The 19,529-nt window shown below is 45.4% G+C and overlaps 1 protein-coding gene across 1 annotated transcript in view; it reads right to left on the minus strand.

Annotated features, from left to right (window-relative positions):
* Window positions 1-8,373: 8,373 nt before the first annotated feature.
* Window positions 8,374-19,529, minus strand: part of LRRC72 (leucine rich repeat containing 72) — a 45,092-nt gene continuing 33,936 nt past the window's right edge. The window contains exons 8-9 of the mRNA XM_040354282.1: window positions 15,071-15,101; window positions 8,374-8,732 (exon numbers count right to left, since the gene is read on the minus strand). Of these exons, the coding sequence (XP_040210216.1) occupies window positions 8,567-8,732; window positions 15,071-15,101 (197 nt within the window). The 3' untranslated portion in view covers window positions 8,374-8,566. The remainder of the gene's footprint in view (window positions 8,733-15,070; window positions 15,102-19,529) is intronic.

Genomic DNA, 19,529 nt, shown 5'->3' on the forward strand with positions numbered 1-19,529 from the left:
GCCCCATAAATACATGACTACATCGCCCAAAAGATTGTGGATACTTGACCATCACACTTGTATGAACTTGTTGGACATTCAATTACAAAACCATGGACATCGATATGCCATTGCTTCTCCCTTCCCCCTTTGTGGCTATAACGGCCTCCATTCCTCTGAGAAGACTTTCCATGAGATTCAGGAGTGTGTATGGGGGAATAGCAATATTTTTAACTTTTTGCTATAATAAATATCCCCAAAAAATATATATAAAAAAAACTAATATTTTCCTGAGCTTAGGCCGATACATAGTCTTCTTCTACATTATTTTGGTAAAAAAAAAATCGCAATAAGCGTTTATTGATTGGTTTGCACAAAAGTTATAGGGCCAGATTCACATACATTTGCAGCGGCGTAACGTATGTGATTTACGTTACACCGCCGCAAGTTTTCAGCGCAAGTGCTTGATTCACAAAGCACTTGCCTGTAAACTTGCGGCTGCGTAGCGTAAAGCCGTCCGGCGCAAGCCCGCCTAATTCAAATGGGGCGTGTATCATTTAAATTAGGCACATTCCCGCGCCGAACGTACTGCGCATGCTCCGTTTTAAAATTTCCCGCCGTGCTTTGCGCGAAATGACGTCGCACCGACGTAATTTTTTGAACGGCGACGTGCGTTACGTCCTTTCCTATTCCCAGACGACTTGCGAAAAAAAAAAAAAATTCAAAATTCGACGCGGGAACGACGGCTATACTTTAACATGGCCTGTCTATTTTTACACCACCTAAATAGAACTCGCAACTTTACGACGGGAAAAGCCGACTAGCAACGACGTAAGAGAATGCGACGAGCGCGCGTACCTTTGTGGATCGCCGTAAACAGCTAATTAGCATACCCGACGTGGAAAAATACGCAAACTCCACCCAGCGGGCGCCAAAATATTGCATCCTAAGATCCAAAGGCGTACGCCTGTCGGATCTTAGCCAAATCGCGTTGTATCTTTGTTTGAGAATTCAAAATAAAGATACGACGCGGCAAATTTGAAAGTACGCCGGAGTATCAGCAGATACTCTGGCGTACTTTTTCTGTGAATCTGGCCCATAGTGTCTACAAAATAGGGAATAGTTTTATGGCATTTTATTTAAAAAAAAAAAAAAAATATTATATATATATATATATATATATATATAAAAATTCTAGTAAGGGTGGCAATTGTGATTTTTTTTTTTTTTTTTATCATGACTGCGACATTACGGCGGACACATCGGACACATTTTTGGGACCATTGTCATTTTTACAGCGATCAGTGCTATCAAAATGCACCGATTTGCTGTAAAAATGGCAGTGAAGGGGTTAACCTGTAGGGGCGCTGAAGGGGTTAAGTGTGTCCTAGGGAGTGATTCTAACTGTTAGGAGGCGTGGCTACGACACGTCACTGATCGCTGTTCCCGATGACCGGAGATGTTGTGTTTACACTGACAACTCCCCGTTCTTCAGCTCTGTCACCCGATCGCGGGACACTGGCGGACATCGAGTCCGCGGGCAGGGTCACAAGCGCGCCGCCGGTGGAAAATTAAAGGGGACGTATATATATATATATATATATATATATATATATATATATATATATATATATATATATATATATATATATATATATACACACACACATCCACATCCATTTGCCCAGCCGTGCCGTTCTGTTGACGTATAAGTTCGGCGGTCGGCAAGCGGTTAAAAATACTGAATTTCACTATAGAAGCTGAGTTTACTGGTAAAAAATAAGTGTGAAATGTAAGACTCCGGTGGGTGTAACAAGATGTCCGCTTGCCGCCTTTTCACTGTATCCTTACTGTGGACGAGTGCGGGGTGTAGCAAGATGGTGGCGACAGAACGTCACTTCCGTTACAAAATCTGACGAAACGCGGGCGGTGAAGCACCCACAAGCATAAATGGACACAAGTCTCTTTACATCCACCAGTCCATAGGGGTGAATGGACCGTCCGATCTGGTCTGCCTGAAAAAGCGGCAGAATAGTCATGTGGAAGGGGCCTAATTCTTAAGCCTCTTACACACAATTGGATTTTCCGACCGAAATTGTGTGATGACAGGCTGTTGGCGGAAAATCTGACCGTTTGTACGATCCATCAGACAAATGTTGTCCGATGACAAATGTGAGATAGCAGGCTTTAAAATGTTCCACGAACAATGGTCTGTTGTCGGATTTTCCGATCGTGTGTACAAAAGTCCAAAGTACAAACACGCATGCTCAGAAGCAGTGCTCACCAAACACAACATTAGCAGAAGGTGTCCAAAGGGTGGTGCTAAAGAGATGAAAAACCACATTGTTTTGTGTTTGTTGGCTGACAATTGTGTGCCGTTTTGTTTGCAAGACAAATTCCTGGCCAGTCAGGGGCTTTGTCTGTGGAAAATCCGATTGTGCGTACCAGGCTTTAGTCTGATTTCTTCAATGTCCGGTCACCCAGATCCCCGATGGTTCGTTCAAGCCCTGTTGGATCACCTGCCTCCGCGTTCTCCTCAGACGGATCCCCCACCGAACAGCACCCAGCTTGGGATTTTCTTAATAGGTATGGGAACCCAGTAAGTCACTGAGGTCCCCTTTCAGCATCAGTTGCTCTGGGCTATGAAAGCCCAGAGTCAGGAACTCCGCATAGCACATGACCCCGGCCTGGTAGGCCACAGTGGTGGGGCCCGTGATGTGCGCACACCCTAAAGGTGGGTGCCGCACCTGGAACCAGGAACCCTCGAAGAACCCCGAACAACGGCCTCCGCCACAGAAATACCCCTCCCCAGCATGCTCCGCGAGGAAAAACTCCTCTAATTGGCTGCTGGGAAGAAGCGGCTCCGCCTGGACCCCTCTGGCGCCACCTGCCGCCCAGAGATGAGACTGCATCTCTGGGGCACAGACTGACCCACAGGACAATCCAGATTTGGCGACAGCCAAATTTAACAAATCAAAGAATGAGAGCAACATAACTCTCTCATTCTCCCACTAAATTTAAACATAGCACCTGTATGAAAGTACACAGGCGCTACAGGTGGATGATATAAAGACAGATTACATGCAGTTATAGTAGCAGCATTTAATGATTATAAAAAACAAAACAACAACATTCCAGGTAACAAGTGAAATACAGTAATGCAGACACTGCACTACACCAAAGTCAGAACACCCACTTGGTTTACTGTTCCCTGTAATTCCCTGAGGTTAGATTTCAGACAGATCCTCACATGTAGGGTGGGTGGGTCTGCTTCCTGAATCTATACTGTGCAACTTCCCCTTTTTCTGCAAAGGTGGGCTTAAATTAAATTGGCTATTAGAAATGTCTAATGATGGTCACACAAACATACCTCCCAACTTTTTGAGACTGGAATAAGGGATACCTATCGGCAAAAGTATGCAGGCATAGGACACACCCCTTGCCACGCCCCCTTAAAGGTGAATTGTACATAAAAAATATAATTGGTTAGATCCACAAGTGCTTTTTTTTTTTAGCACTACTCATCCTTTGTACTGCCTTTTGGAATTTACAAATGCAGCAATTTAGAAATCAGATGAAAGGTTTTAGCGCTGGGAAACTTTTTGATAGATAAAAAGTGTATTTTATATACAAGTACCGTACTTATCGGCGTATACCGCGCACTTTTTTGCCCTGAAAATCAGGGCAAAATCGTGGGTGCGCGGTATACGCCGATACCCGCGCCGAGTTTTGAATACTGCGCCGACATATACCGAGCGCAGTACACTCGGGTATAGTCGGGCAGTCTCGGCAACTTCCGCGCTCACGTCCTGGACGTACAGGACGTCAGCGCGGGTAGCCGAGCATTGCTGACAATACACGAGTGTCAGAGCGCAGTACACTCGTGTATTGTCGGCAATGCTCGGCTACCCGCGCTGACGTCCTGTAGGTCCAGGACGTGAGCGCGGAAGTTGCCGAGACTGCCCGACTATACCCGAGTGTACTGCGCTCGGTATATGTCGGCGCAGTATTCAAAACTCGGCGCGGGAAACGAGCGAGGACGCCGCAGAAGGACACCGGACCCACCGAAGAGGACACCGGACCCGCCGCAGAAGGACACCCGAAGCCGCAGAAGGACGCCGGACCCGCCAAAGAGGACACCCGAAGCCACAGAAGGACGCCGGACCCGACGAGGCCGCCGATGGACGCCGCGAAAGACACCAAAACTGTAAGTACAAAAAAAACGTTTTTTTCCACAGGATTCGGGGTCACATTAGGGGTGCGCGGTATACGCGGGAGCGCGTTATACCGCGATAAATACGGTATATGGATCAGACCAAAATGAGGGACAAATGAGGAGGAATGAGGGACATTGCTCCAAATCAGGGACAGTCCCTCCAAATCAGGGAAAGTTGGGATCTATGCACAAGGCTTGAATTTTGTCTGGTTCCTGCTGAATTGGCTGAACTTCAAGCCATGGGTGGGCCCCTATTGGCAACACCCAAGTAAAGAAAAAAAAAAAAAAATGTATGGAGATGGGTGAAAGTTTCTCTGCTAAACAGTAAATGCAGCCACTGCATGGGTATTAAGATAACCACAGGTGCAGCGGCTGGCAGAGGGGGTTCCTCTATCCATGCTGTATAGCAGGGGTAGGCAACCTGGGGCCCTCCTGTTGTGGAACTACATTTCCCGTGAGGCATTGCAAGGCTAGCAGTTACAATTACTCCCAGAGGCATGGTGGGACTTGTAGTTCTGCAACAGCTGGAGGGCCTCAGGTTGCTTACCCCTGCTGTATAGCGTGCATGAGGGAAGAAAGTGGTTTCTGTTATTCAGCCTGTGGAGCTTAGCGTGAGAAATATTAACGTTTATGGCTCACCCGAATACTGACACTTCCATCCATCAATTTTACTGTGTGTGGTAAAGAGCAAGGAGCCTGCAGTGGCATAGCTCCCAATTGTCCCTGATTTCGAGGGACTGTCCCTGATTTGGAGCAATGTCCCTCTGACCCTCATTCCTCCTAATTTTGATCTGATCTATATAGTTGTGTGTGTGTGTGTGTGTGTATATATATATATATATATATATATATATATATATATATATATATATATATATAATGAACTTTTTATCTATCAAAAAGTCTGATTTCTTAATTGCTGCATTTGTAATATCCAAAAGCCAATATAAAGGAATAGTAGTGGTAAAAAAAAAAAAGCATTTGTGGGTTTGTACAATTCTCCTTTAACCAGTTAAGACCCGGACCAAAATGCAGGTAAAAGACCAGGCTCCTTTTTGCAATTCGGCACTGCGTCGCTTTAACAGACAATTGCGCGGTCGTGCGACGTGGCTCCCAAACAAAATTGGCATCCTTTTTTTCCCACAAATAGAGCTTTCTTTTGGTGCTATTTGATCACCTCTGCGGTTTTTATTTTTTGCGCTATAAACAAAAATAGAGCGACAATTTTGAAAAAAATGCAACATTTTTTACTTTTTGCTATAATAAATATCCCCCAAAAACATATAAAAAAAATATTTTTTCCTCAGTTTAGGCCGATACGTATTCTTCTACATATTTTTGGTAAAAAAAAAAATCGCAATAAGCGTTTATCGATTGGTTTGCGCAAAATTTATAGCGTTTACAAAATAGGGGAAAGTTTTATGGCATTTTTATAAAAAACTATTTTTACTACTAATGGCGGTGATCAGCGTTTTTTTTTTTTTTTTTTTTTTCGGGACTGCGACATTATAGCGGACACTTCGGACAATTTTGGCACATTTTTGGGACCATTGTCATTTTCACAGCAAAAAATGCATTTAAAATGCATTGTTTACTGTGGAAATGACAGTTGCAGTTTGGGAGTTAACCACAAGGGGGCGCTGAAGGGGTTAAGTGTGACCTCATGTGTGTTTACAACTGTAGGGGGGTGTGGCTGTAGGTCTGACATCATTAATTGTGCGTCCCTATATTAGGGAACACACAATCAATGACAGCGCCACAGTGAAGAACGGGGAAGCTGTGTTTACACACGGCTCTCCCCGTTCTTCAGCTCCGGGGACCGATCGCGGGACTCTAGCGGCGATCGGGTCGGCGAGTCCCGCGGCCACGGAGCTTCGGACGGGGTCGCGGGAGCGCGCCCGCAACCCACCGCTGGGCTTTATACAGTCACGTACAGGTACGTGATTGTGCCCAGCGGTGCCATTCTGCCGGCGTATATCGACGTTAGGCGGTCCTTAAGTGGTTAAGGGGTGTGTCTTATGCCTGCATACTTTTGCTGATAGGTGTCCCTCAGTCCCATCTCAAAAAGTCGTGAAGTGTGCAGTGGGTGTGTTTGTGAATTCCCTCCTGCATTGCAAGCGGGTGTTCCCAGATCATCAGACTGATCACATGGACAGAATCTCCTGGATAAAAAAAAGTGAAACCCTGTACAGGTAAGATGTGCTCCCCAAATGAAGGTGGAGTTTAATTTTAATGAATACATCAATGATCCTGTCCAGGCCCTGGACATCATGGATCCTTTATCATTTCTCCTGCAGTGATGGTGATTGGTCCTTACTCCTATACTGAGCGGCATTCACCTAATGACATGTTTTAGCGCCATTCAGAGCAATAAAAATGGGACCACAAGGGGCAGGTCCATGACAACCGGAGCTCACAGAAGTGAGTTAAAGTGACACTAAAGGTGCACTTAAAAAAAAAAAAAAAAACATGTCATACTTACCTCCACTGTGCAGTTTGTTTTGCACAGAGTGGCCCCGATCCTCCTCTTTTGGGGTCCCACGGCGGCTCTTCCCTGCAAGAGCTAACCCCCTCTGGGAAGCTCTCTCCCGAGGGGGTTGCCTTGTGGGCACGCTCTAGTGTGATACAATCGGCGTCCATAACCGCCAATTGTATGACTCGGCCCCGGCGTCATTGGATTTGATTGACAGCAGTGGGAGCCAATGGCTGCACTGCTATCAATCTATCCAATGAAGAGCTGATCAGCCATGGGGAGAACGACGCGGGATCGCGCCCTCGGAAATCCGAGAATAGGGTAAGTAAAACAGGGGGGGGGGGGGGTTTAGGGGGGCCGGAGAGTGCAAGGTGTTTGTTCACCTAATGCATAGGATGCATTAAAGTGGAGGTTCACCCTAAAAAAGAATTTTTAACATTGGAGGCAGCATAGTAAGGGCATATACTTTCGGCAGTTTTTTTTTTTTCTTCGCACTTACCTTTATTTTCTGATTTGGTCCAGAGCTTCCGCGTTCTGATGACTGCGGGACTGGGCGTTCCTATCCTTCGGTTCGATGATTGACGGCTTGAGAAACAGGTGACCTGTCGCACAATGCGCGTCACCAGATTTCCGGAAATAGCCAAGCTGCGAGTCGGCACTATACGGCGCCTGCGCCCGCCGTGTAGAGCTGACTGCGCAGGCGCCGTTTAGTGCCGACTCGCAGCTCGGCTATTTCCCGACATCTGGTGACGCGCGTTGTGCGACAGGTCACCTGTTTCACAAGCCATCAATCATCAAATGGAAGGATAGGAACGCCCAGTCCCGCAGTCATCGGAACCCGGAAGCCCTGGACAAAAACAAAATATAAAGGTATGTACGGAGAAAAAAAAAAAAAACCCCGCCGAAAGTAAATGCCCTTACTATGCTGGCTCTGCTGTAATATTAAAAAAAAAATTTGGGGTGAACCCCTGCTTTAAGGTGAAAACACACGAAGCCTTACAACCCTTTTAAATGACTCTGTCTGTCAACTTGGAGGAGGTGCGCCATCTGCTGGGCAAGCAACACAGGGCTGAAGATATTGCAGTGAAATCTTTTTTTTTTTTTTTTTTTAATGGGCTACTTTTTTTTTTTTAAACTGTGGTTCTTTTTTAAGGTGTTACTTTAAAGGCCATATTGCACTGGTAATTCTGCAGTTGACTGCCTGTAAGAATGGAATTTTTATTGCTTCTCACCAGCAGAAAAATCACTGGTGTAATCAGGGATGGACTGGCCATTGGGACTACAGGGAGTTTCCCGGTGGGCCGATGGCTCAGTGGGCCGGTTTCAGTGACAGCGGACCGCCGCCCCCCTCCGCTCCTCTGTCTCTCCCTCCCCGCAGCGCTCACCTGGGGGGAACAAAGAAGCAGAGGGAGGACCAGAGGAGCATGGGGGGACGACAGAGGAGCATGGGGGAGGGGACGGACAGCTGATTTAACAGCTATGGCCTGGGAGTTTCTCACTTCTGTCTAATCTTGTCCCACAAGGGGGGCACCGAACTGATTCTTTGCCCCGGGTGAAATAATGTCTAGATTCCCCACTGGTACTGCCTATAAAAGTACCAGTACCAGCCATTATACTCTAATAAAGTAGAACGGCTAGAGGCTAGTGAAGGGGAGAGGGGGCTTGGGTGGCCGTGGGGGGGGGGGGGGGTGCGGGAGTTGTCCGGCCGCCATGGGAGAGACCTGTCAAAGTGGGCCAGTCTGGATGAAGTCCAGGGCCAAATTTTTGTCCCAGTCTAGCCCTGGGTGTAATATGAGCACAGGGCGTTTATTTCTTAATGTTTTCTTGGACCAATGCATTAAATAAAGAATTGTTACAACTGAGTGGAATGCCTTCTCAGTGCCCACCGGTACCCACTTCTATCTGAACTCCAGCGATATCAGGGGAGGCGGGTCGCAGGGCTGCTCTGCAGTGCGCTTCTGGAAAGACGGGGGCATTCTGCTCCAGTCCACAAGAGAAAACCGCATGATGGATCTTTGGTATCCTCTTAATAAAACTTGATCTTCAAAAGGAAGGACGTTTTCTCTGCAATGGAAACCGGAAACACAATGAAAAGCTTTACAGACTGTAAATGTAAAAGAAGAAAACTATCAGAGAGGGTGAGTGAGCATGGAGGTGGGGGCAGTAGAAATTAATAAGGTAGAAAAAGAAAAGAAAAGCCCCTTTAGGGATGGGATCCACTGAAAGTTTATCTTTAGTTTAATATTTAGTTTTTTTGTTGTCAGCATTTTTGCAGTGTTTAGGAGTATTTACAAGTGTTCAGGAGCGGCAAGCCACCGGCATCCTTAACCAGTGAATAGTGCATGCCGGGAAGCCGACCCCGCCGTGTCCTTAACAATAGAAGACTCATCAGTTGTCGCTGTATGTATAAAAAAAATCAAAATATGAAAATCGCTGTAAAATGGCATGGCACAGTGGTGACAATTGATGGCACAGTGACTGCGTTTGATGGGCACAGTGGCTGCATTTGATGGGCACAGTGGCTGCATTTGATGGGCACAGTGAGGCTGCAATTGTTTTTTTTTTTTTTTTTTCGTTTGCGCCCCCCCAAAAATGTTGAGTACCAGCCGCCACTGATCAGAAGTGACTGAGACTTTCCCTTCTTCACATATACAAGAGGCGTCTATACAGTGCCTTGAAACAGTATTCACACCCCTTGAAATTTTCCAAATTTTTTCATGTTACAACCAAACATGTAAATGTATTTTATTGATTTTATGTGATAGACCAACATAAAGTGGCACATAAGACCCGGTTCACACTGGGGCGACTCGTCAGGCGACGCAGCCGCCTGACAAGTCGCATCCCATTCTAGTGAATAGAACCGTTCTAATAGGAGCGACGCAAGTCGCTCCGACTTATAAAAAGGTTCTTGTACTACTTCAGGGGTGACCTGCATTGACTTCTATACAGAAGTCATTTTGCAAGTCGCCTTAGATGTCGCCTGGCCGAGTCGCCCCCAAAGTCGTGCCGCCCCAGTGTGAACTGGCTCTAAGGCCCCATTCACACCTCCGCGACAAAACGCCCGACGCCGGACCCTGGTGCCGCTGGAGGGGAGAATTCCCATTGCTGTCTATGGAGATGGTTCACATCTCATAGACGCCGTACGCCTGCCGCCTGAAAAAAAATCCCGGACCCTTTTTTTCAGGCGGCATTGGCGTTCGGCCATACAAAGCAATGGGAAGGCTTTGTTAAAAAAAAAAAAAAAAGTTACACACTCGCAGCAAAATACGCCTCGTAAGCGGCGTATCTTGTCGCGGAGGTGTGAATGGGCTCTAATTGTGAAGTGGAAGGAAAATGATAAATGGTTTTCAATACTTTGTAGAACCGCCTTTCCCTGCAATTACAGCTGCAAGTCTTTTTGGGGATGTCTCTACCAGCTTTGCACATCGAGCAAGTGAAGTTTTTGCCCATTCTTCTTTGCCAAATATCTCAAGCTCTGTCAGATTGGATGGAGAGCGTCTGTGATCAGCAATTTTAAAGTCTTGCCACAGATTCTCAATGTGATTTATATCTGGACTGTGACTGGGCCATTCTAACACATGAATATGGTTTGATCAAAACCATTCCATTGTAGCTCTGGCTGTATGTTTAGGGTCATTCTCCTGCTGGAAGGTGAACCTCCCCACCAGTCTCAAGTCTTTTGCAGACTCTAAGGCCCCTTTCAGACGTGCGGACCGTATGTCCGCATTTTCATCCATCCGTTGCGGATGAAAACGGGACATACATTGGTCCCTATGTGATTGTGGGCGTCAGCGGATGACCATCCGCTGACACCCGTAATCACCCGCCTCCGCAAAGCTCCGCAAAATCGGACGGAAGAAAATCCTATTTTTCTTCCGTCTGGCGGATCGGATCGGGTGAACACGGACATATGGTCCGTGTTCATCCGATCCCCCCATAGGGGAGAGCGGAGGAAAGGCAGGGCGGGGACCGCCCTGTCAGCCGACGGCTCAGCGGGGATTTTACGGAGGATCCCCGCTGAGCTTGACGGACACACGGAGGCCCCGTGTGAAAGGGCCTTAACAGGTTTTCTTCTAAGATTGTCCTGTATTTGTCTCCATCCATCTTCCCATCAACTCTGACCAGCTTCCCTGTCCTTGCTTAAGAAAAGCATTGCCACAACATGATGCTGCCACCACCATGTTTCACAGTGGGGATGGTGTGTTCAGGGTGATGTGCAGTGTTGCTTTTAGGCCAAAATGTAAAATGTTGGTCTTAACTGACCAGAGCACCTTCTTCCACATGTTTGCTGTGTCCCCCACATGGCTTCTCACAAACTGCAAATGGGACTTCCTTTAAACAATGTCTTTCTTCTTGTCACTCTTTCATAAAGGTCAGATTTGTGGAGAGCACGACTAATAGTTGTCCTGTGGACAGATTCTCCCCCCTGAGCTGTGGATCTCTGCAGCTCCTCCAGAGTTACCATGGGCCTCTTGGCTGCTTCTCTGATGAACGCTCTCCTTGCCCGGCCGGTCAGTTTAGGTGGACGGCAATGTCTTGGTAGGTTTGCAGTTGTGCCATACTCTTTCCGTTTTCAGATGATGGATTGAACAGAGCTCTGTGAGATGGTCAAAGCTTGGGATATTATTTTTTTTTTTATAACCTAACCCTGCTTTATACTTCTCCACAGCTTTATCCCTGACCTGCCTGGTAAGGTTATCTAACAAACCTCTGAGGGCTTCACAGAACAGCTGTATTTATACTGGAGATGAAATTACACACAGGTGGACTCTATTTACTAATTAGGTAACTTCTGAAGGCAATTTGTTCCACTAGATTTGAGTTAGGGGTATCAGAGTAAAGGGGACTGAATAAAAATGTACCCCCCACACTTTCACATATTTATTTGTAAAAAATGTTGAAAACAATTTATCATTTTCCTTCCACTTCACAATTATGTGCCACATTGTATTGGTCTATCACATAAAACCCCAATAAAAAAACATTTCCGGTTTTGGTTGTAACGTGACAAAATGTGGAAAACATCAAAGGGTATTAATACTTTTTCAAGGCACTGTATATGCAGCTTCGGGGTAGGGAAAAAACGCAGCTGTTTAGGATTAGCGGTCTGCAGTGACGGCTTCTTGGCGGGATTGCTCAGACTTCGGACTAGGCCTCCGCTCATCCCTGATGACTACACTGGTTGAGACATCAGGGCAGCAGAGCCAGTGTGGTCAGCTCAGTACAGGAAGTCAGGAGCTCATTGGATTTCTTGCAGATTAACTGGTATTTTTATGAACTTTCATTCATTTCAATGGGCAGGGCGTTTTGGGAGCCCTGTATACACCGCTTCCGCCCGCCCCAAAGAACGTATCCCCACCCGTCTGTTTTTAGCAGATCGGATGCTGGCTTGTGACAGCGGACACTCCGCTGACATTCGCTGCCCCATAGAAAACAATGGGTGGTCCGATCAGGTCTGCCTGAAGAACTGACATGCGAACACGATCAGTGTGCTGGTGTGAAAGGGGCCTAATGGAACAAGCTGGCGTTAGCAGCTGATTGGCTAACATGCACAGCTGCACCAGAATCTGAATATCCAGTCTACTGTGTGTGTTTCCTTTCAAACCTTTCATTGCTTTGTATTCTGCTTGTCAGAATTATTCTCCTTTGTTTCCTCTTTCCTCCCGGTTGGGACCACACCTCCACACCTCCTTTAGGGATGCCACCTGTCCGGGATTCACCCAGACAGTTCGGATTTTGAATCGCATGTCCAGGTTTCAGACCATCTGAAACCCAGACACAATATTCAGAATAGACTGTGGCTCCACAAGTAATCAAGTACCACAAATGCCAAGTGCACAGGTGTGCACACGGGCCCCACCCCCATACATGGATAGGAGAGAGGGTTTGATCTGCTCCTCCCCTTCCCACCCCTACCCCTCTGTCAGCCTGCCCACATTCCAATCCCTGGTGTTCTGTGCCTCGGGAAAGGGATGTGTGGGCTGGAAGTTTTCTCTCCTGCCTCCAAGCAAGTGGGTATACTAAGGGAAGGGGAGCTCGGATGTAAGGGGTGCCCTTTGGACTCTAATATAAAAGGGGGGCTTTAAAGGGCCCTAATTTGAAGGGGGAATGCTGAGAACTCTGGTGTACAAGGGAGGTTTGATGAGCAGTAACTCCGTTAAATCAGAGTACCCCTTTACACCAGAGTCCACAGTGTTCCCCCTTAAAAATAAAATTGCTGTGCGCTGCTAAAGTGTTCAGGTTTGGCTTGAAGAAAAGGGTGGCAACCCTATCCTCCATACGCTGTGTCAGCAGACACGCATACAAAGCCCTAAAGCCTAGCACTATACAATCCTGTCCCTGCTCCTCCTTCTCCAAAGAAGTAGATTAAATGGGGTTAAAAAGAGTTTAATATTACTTTATTTCAAGGTGCCTGCAAAGTGCTCAGAGGAGTAAGGAGGAGGGTTATAGCTTGTGACAAGTGAGAGCTACAGAGAGCCTGGAGGAAAACATGAAAAGAAGCTGAGGAGCGCCATCTGCTGGCTGCATATAAAATACATCATATTCATTTGCAATAGTTCATACTTACCTAGCCTCATTTTCTTTTTATTCTTATATTGGCATTTATTTTTTGTCCTGAACAATACATATTACAATTCTGGTACATATAGAGGGAGATTTAATAAAACTAGTGCACACAGAATCTGGCGCAGCTCTGCATTAAAAACCAACTAGCTTCTGGGTTTTATTGGCACAGCTTAACCACGTGCTTACTGGGCACTTAAACCCCCTTCCTGCCCAGACCAATTTTCAGCTTTCAGCGCTGTCACTCTTTGAATGACAATTGTGCGGTCATACAACACTGTACCCATATGATTTTTATCATTTTTACCCACAAATAGAGCTTTCTTTTGGTGGTATTTCATCACCTCTGCGGTTTTTATTTTTTGTTATAAAATTTTTCAAACAGGTAATTTTTCTCCTACATTGATGTACACTGATGAGGCTGCACTGATGGGCACTGATAGGGCTGCACTGATGGGTGGCACTGAAGGTAATTGATAGGTTGCACTGCCATACCTCCCAACTGTCCCTGATTTCGAGGGACTGTCCCTGATTTGGAGCAATGTCCCTCTGTCCCTCATTCTCCTCATTTGTCCCTCATTTTGGTCTGATCTATACTGTATAGATGTATATAAAATGCACTTTTTATCTACCAAAAAGTGTTTTCCAGCGCTAAACCTTTCATCCGATTTCTAAATTGCTGCATTTGTAAATTCCAAAAGCCAATATAAAGAAATAGTAGTGGTAAAAAAAGCACTTGTGGGTTTAACCAATCTTGTTTTTTTATACAATTCTCCTTTAAGGGTCGTGACAAGGGGTGTGTCCTATGCCTACATACTTTTGCTTTTGTCCCTCATTCCCATCTCAGAAAGTTGGGAGGTATGCACTGGTGGGCTCTGAGAAGTGTCAATGATAGGTGGCAGTGATAGGTGGCAGTGATGGGCACTGATGGGTGTCAGTGATGTGCAGCACTGCTAGGTGGCACTGACGAGGCACTGATTGGCACCACTGGTGGACATTGATAGGTGGCACTCGTGTGCATTCATAGGTGGCACTTTTTTTTGCACTGGTGGGCACTGGCAGGCGGTACTGGTGGGCACAGATGAGGCGGATGTGCCTCTTCCTCTTCGGGACCGATGTCCCTTGCACAAGAGCCGGTGATTGGCTTTTTTCTCCTCATGCTGTCAGCGTGAGGAGAAAAAAAAACGATTACTGAGCTTTTGTTTACATCACATGATCAGCTTTCATTGGCTGACAGCTCATCACGTGGTAAGGGGCTGGGACCGATCCCTTACTCGGATCCCATATCACCGGAGTCTCAGTGACCGGGTGATCACAGTGAACAACTCCATGTAGCCATATTGCTTTGCATTTATAGAAAATTACAGTGGCTGCAGATTTAAAAGGAAAGGTCATTTTTAATAACATTAAATTAGGATATGACTTGTGTCGCAATTGTACAGGCTATATTATTATTTCTTTATTTGCTAATTTTTTCCCCCTACGAAAGTGGAGTTACCCTTTAACTAAACAAGCTGAAGTTAGAAGCTGATTAGTTATTATGCAAAGCTGCACCAGATTCTGTGTGCGCCAGTTTTAGTAGGGCTCCATCCACACTTGTGCCACTTGTCATGTGACTTTGGACTATAAAGTCGCATGGCAAGTCGCAGCCCATTGTTTTCAATGGCAGCTGTTCAGATCAGTGCAACTTAGAAAAGACGCTTGCACTACTTGATGTGAGTGTAAAGTTGGAAATCGTGCGACTTTGGAGTCACGCAAGTGTCCATGGAGCCTAAATCTCCCCCATTCACCCAAAGCTGACGCAAAAGAAAAAGATCAGTTTACTTATTATTTACCTGTCTGAGACACCCGTGATATCACAATTGCCTGAAATAAAACATAAGGGTTAGTTACTATTTTATTTAGACTTCGCATTATTACACATATAAAAAATTAATTAAAAAAAACTGTCTAAAACAAAGGATTTTGAGGAGTGTGCATCGTGTGCACGGATTTTGGGGTAGATTCACAACGGAGATACGGCGGCGTATCTCCAGATACGCCGTCGTATCTCTGAGTCTGGCCGGTCGTATCTATGCGCCTGATTCTTAGAATCAGTTACGCATAGATTTCTGTTAGATCCGACCGGCGTAAGTCTCTTACGCCGTCGGATCTTAACTGCATATTTACGCTGGCCGCTAGGGGCGTGTACGCTGATTTATGCCTAGAATATGTAAATCAGCTAGATACGCGAATTCACGAACGTACGCCCGGCCGAAGCAGTACATTTACGCCGTTTACGTTAGACTTTTCCCGGCGTAAAGTTACCCCGGCTATATGAGGCATATATGCGGCGCACAAATGTTTAGTATGGCCGTCGTTCCGGCGTCGAAATTTGAAAATTTTACGTTGTTTGCGTAAGTCGTTCGCGAATAGGGCTGGACATAATTTACGTTCGCGTCGAAAGCAATGACGATTTGCGGCAGAATTTCAAGCATGCGCCGTTCGTAAAAAACGTCAAATACGCAGGGTCACAGTTAATATACATAAAACACGCCCACATCATCAACATTTGAATTAGGCGGGCTTACGCCGACACACATACGTTACGCTGCCGTAACTAAGGGCGCAAGTTGTTTTCTGAATACAGAACTTGCGCCCTAAATTACGGCGGCGTAACGTATCTGAGATATCTGAGATACGTTACGCCGGGCGGATAGATACACCATTGTATCTGAATCCAGCCCTTTGTGTTTTCCTGCTGATGTTAGATTGTGATGTATTTCTGATTAGACATGTGCAATTTGTTTAGTTCTGAATTCATTGAACGTATTTTGACAAATTCGTTAATTCCGAAATTTCTGAAATTTTCAATTTCAGAATTTTTCAATTTCAGAATTTTCGGATTTTCAAATTCCGAAATTTCGAATTTACTAATTGTTCAGAAATTCGGAATTTTGGAAATTGGAATTTTTGTAATATTTAAATTTCGGAAATTGGAATTTCGTAATATTTAAATTTCGGAAATTTAAAATTCGGAAATTCTAAATTTTGAAAATTTTAAATTAGGAAATTCTAAATTTAGAAAATTTGAAAATTCCAAAAATTCGAAATTCAGAAATTTGAAAATTCAGAATTCGAAAATCAGAAAATATGGATCTATGAATTTTGGAATTTCTGAAATTCCGATTTCCAGCGGCACGGGACCCGCGGACGCGATGTCCTCCGGTGTCCCGCGATCGTGTCACGGAGCTGCAGAACAGAGAGATGCCTATGTAAACAAGGTATTTCCCTGTTCTGCCTAGTGATCTACTGCTTCCTGTCATCGGGAGCAGTGATGAGTGTCATGTCACTGGTAGCTCAGCCCCCCACAGTCAGAATCACTCCCTAGGACACACTTAACCCCTTCCTCGCCCCCACTGGTTAACCCCTTCACTGCCAGTGTAATTTACACAGTAATCAGTGCATTTTTATAGCACTGATCGCTGTATAAATGACTGGTCCCAAAATAGTGTCAAAAGTGTCCGATGTGTCCGCCATAGTGTCGCACTCACAATAAAAAAATCTCTGATCGCCGCCATTACTAGTAAAAAAAAAAAAATAATAAAAATGCCATAAAACTATCCCCTATTTTGTAGACGCAATAACTTTTGCGCAAACCATCAATATACACTTATTGCGCTTTTTTTTTATTTTTAGCAAAAATATGTAGAAGAATACGTATCGGCCTAAACTGAGAAAAAAATATTTTTTTTAAATATTTTTGGGGGATATTTATTATAGCAAAAATAAAAAAATATATATTTTTTTCAAAATTGTCGTTCTATTTTTGTTTATAGCGCAAAAACTAAAAACCGCAGCGGTGATCAAATACCACCAAAAGAAAGCTCTATTTGTGGGGAAAAAAAAAAAATTTGTTTGGGTACAACGTCGCACGACTGCGCAATTGTCAGTTAAAGCGACGCAGTGCCGAATCACAGAAAGTGCTCTGGCCAGGAGGCTGAAATGGTTAATCAGAAACAAAACGCTTTTTCCCATCATGCACATCTCTAATTTCTGGAAGGATGAGAAATGCAGTGTTAAGATTTTTTAAGCAGAACTCCAATTTAGATATAAAAGCGTAATACATTTTTCCCGTCTGCTCACACATGAAAATATATGGAAACTTAACGGAAAAATTCCAAACTGTCTTTGGCTGTCATGAAGCTTTGGGCTGTGTGACAGTTGTCCTCGCACAGCCGTTTCCTGTTCCAGCTTCTGTCATTGCAACACCCCAGATTCATTTTGCAGTCTACATGGGTGACATTTGCATTACCCAGGGCTTTTATTTTTAGAGAAATCGGTGCAGGTACTCACACCTGTCCTCTCCACCAACAGATACCCCCCCCCCCCATGAAGTGCTGCGCCAAAGAGGGAGTATGGTCAGGGCTTCCATCCATGTATTGCACTGGGCGTAAGGATCGGGAGTGCGTAATGTACAGAGTCCAGGGCTCAGGAGTGCGTATCACACAGAGAACAGGACTCAGGAGTGGGTAACACAGGCCAGTGTACAACCAAAAGGGTTCCAACCCCTTGGCTTTCCCAACACCTGTTTGCTTAGCAGAAACACAAGATCTCCATTTTCCCCTCTGGCAGATCGTCATTCTGCCTCTCCTCAGAACGATCGTCGGGTCTCAGCAGACATCGCGTCCACCAGACCCCCGCTGTGCCCAATCACAGCGGGAGCGGGTCACTGGTGGCACGTGCGCGCACCCCGGACCCCATGCACGAAATCGCGTACCTGTACGTGATTTTGCGCAGGAGGGCCGCCCTGCCGCAGTTCATCTGCGTGGGGTGGTCCAGAAGCGGTTACAGCATAGCGTATGGATGGTAAACTTGGCATTGTTTGTCGCCATTGCACAGGCGTGTGCACAATTTTAACCACTTCCCGCCCAAGGTACGTAATAGGACGTCCTTGACTTTTGTGCGGTGATATCTGAATGATGGGTGCAGCTACAGGCATCATACAGATATCGTCTTCTTCAGCCAGCGATTCTCTGCACCATAAGAATGATCATATCGGCTGTTCCACCGCTTGATCGTTGTTACAGGAGGCGAGGGGGGACGTCTACCGACTCACTGCTGCGATCGGTGAGTCGGAGAACGGACCTGCCGGCCCCGGATGTTGACCATAAAGATTTCCCGGCAGACCAGATGGTCGCCGGAGTCTCTATGATCGTTTGGGGGCTGGGCGCGATGTTATGACGTCACGCCCGGCCTCTGCATTTAAACAAATAGTGTCGCCTCGACTGGGAAGCCAAGATCGTTATTTTTATTTTATTTTAGGCTCCCCAGCCTACAGGTGAGATGTGGGGTCTTATTGACCCCCATATCTCATTGGAAAGAGGACCTGTCATGTCATATTTATATTAAGGGATCTATAAGGGATGTTTATATTCCTTGTAATAGAAAAATAGGACTAAAAGTGATCAAATTTTTTTTTTAAAGTGTCAAACTAAAAAAAGTAAAGAAAAGTTAAATTAACAATAAAAAAAAATAATAAAAAATTTAAAGCGCCCCTGTCCCTGTGAGCTCGCACTCAGAAGCGAACGCATACATAAGTCCCACCCACATATGAAAACCTACACATGTGAGGTATCGCTGCGAACGTTGGAGCGAGAGCAATAATTATAGCCCCAGACCTCCTCTGTAACTTAAAACATGTGACCAATAGAAAATGTTAAAATGTGGCCTATGAGGATTTTTAAGTACCAAAGTTTAGCGCCATTCCATGAGCGTCTGCAATATTGAAAGCGTGACATGTTAGGTATCTATTTACTCGGCGTAATATCATCTTTCACATTATGCATAAAAATTGTGATAACTTTAATTTTATTTTTATTTTTTTTAAAGCATGAAACAGTTTTTTGCTGTGCAAATACCGTGCAAGATAAACAGTTGCAACGATCGCCATTGTATTCTCTGGGCAGGGATATGCAATTAGCGGACCTCCAACTGATGCAAAACTACAAGTCTCATCATGCCTCTGGCTCTGAGTGTCATGCTTGTGGCTGTCAGAGTCTTGCTATGCCTCATGGGACTTGTAGTTCTGCAACAGCTGGAGGTCCGCTAATTGAATATCCCTGCTCTAGGGTCTCTGCTAAACAAACATACATAATGTTTGGGGGTTCTATGTAAATTTTCTAGCAAGCGAAGTGTCAGAATTGGCCCGGATGGGAAGTGGTTAAAGCATGACATGTTTGGCACTCGGCGTAACATCATCTTTTATATTTTCCAAAACGATTGGGTTATGTATTGTGTTTTTGTGCATAAGGC

The sequence above is a fragment of the Rana temporaria genome, chromosome 5 (assembly GCF_905171775.1).
Source record: "Rana temporaria chromosome 5, aRanTem1.1, whole genome shotgun sequence".
Classification (NCBI taxonomy): domain Eukaryota; kingdom Metazoa; phylum Chordata; class Amphibia; order Anura; family Ranidae; genus Rana; species Rana temporaria.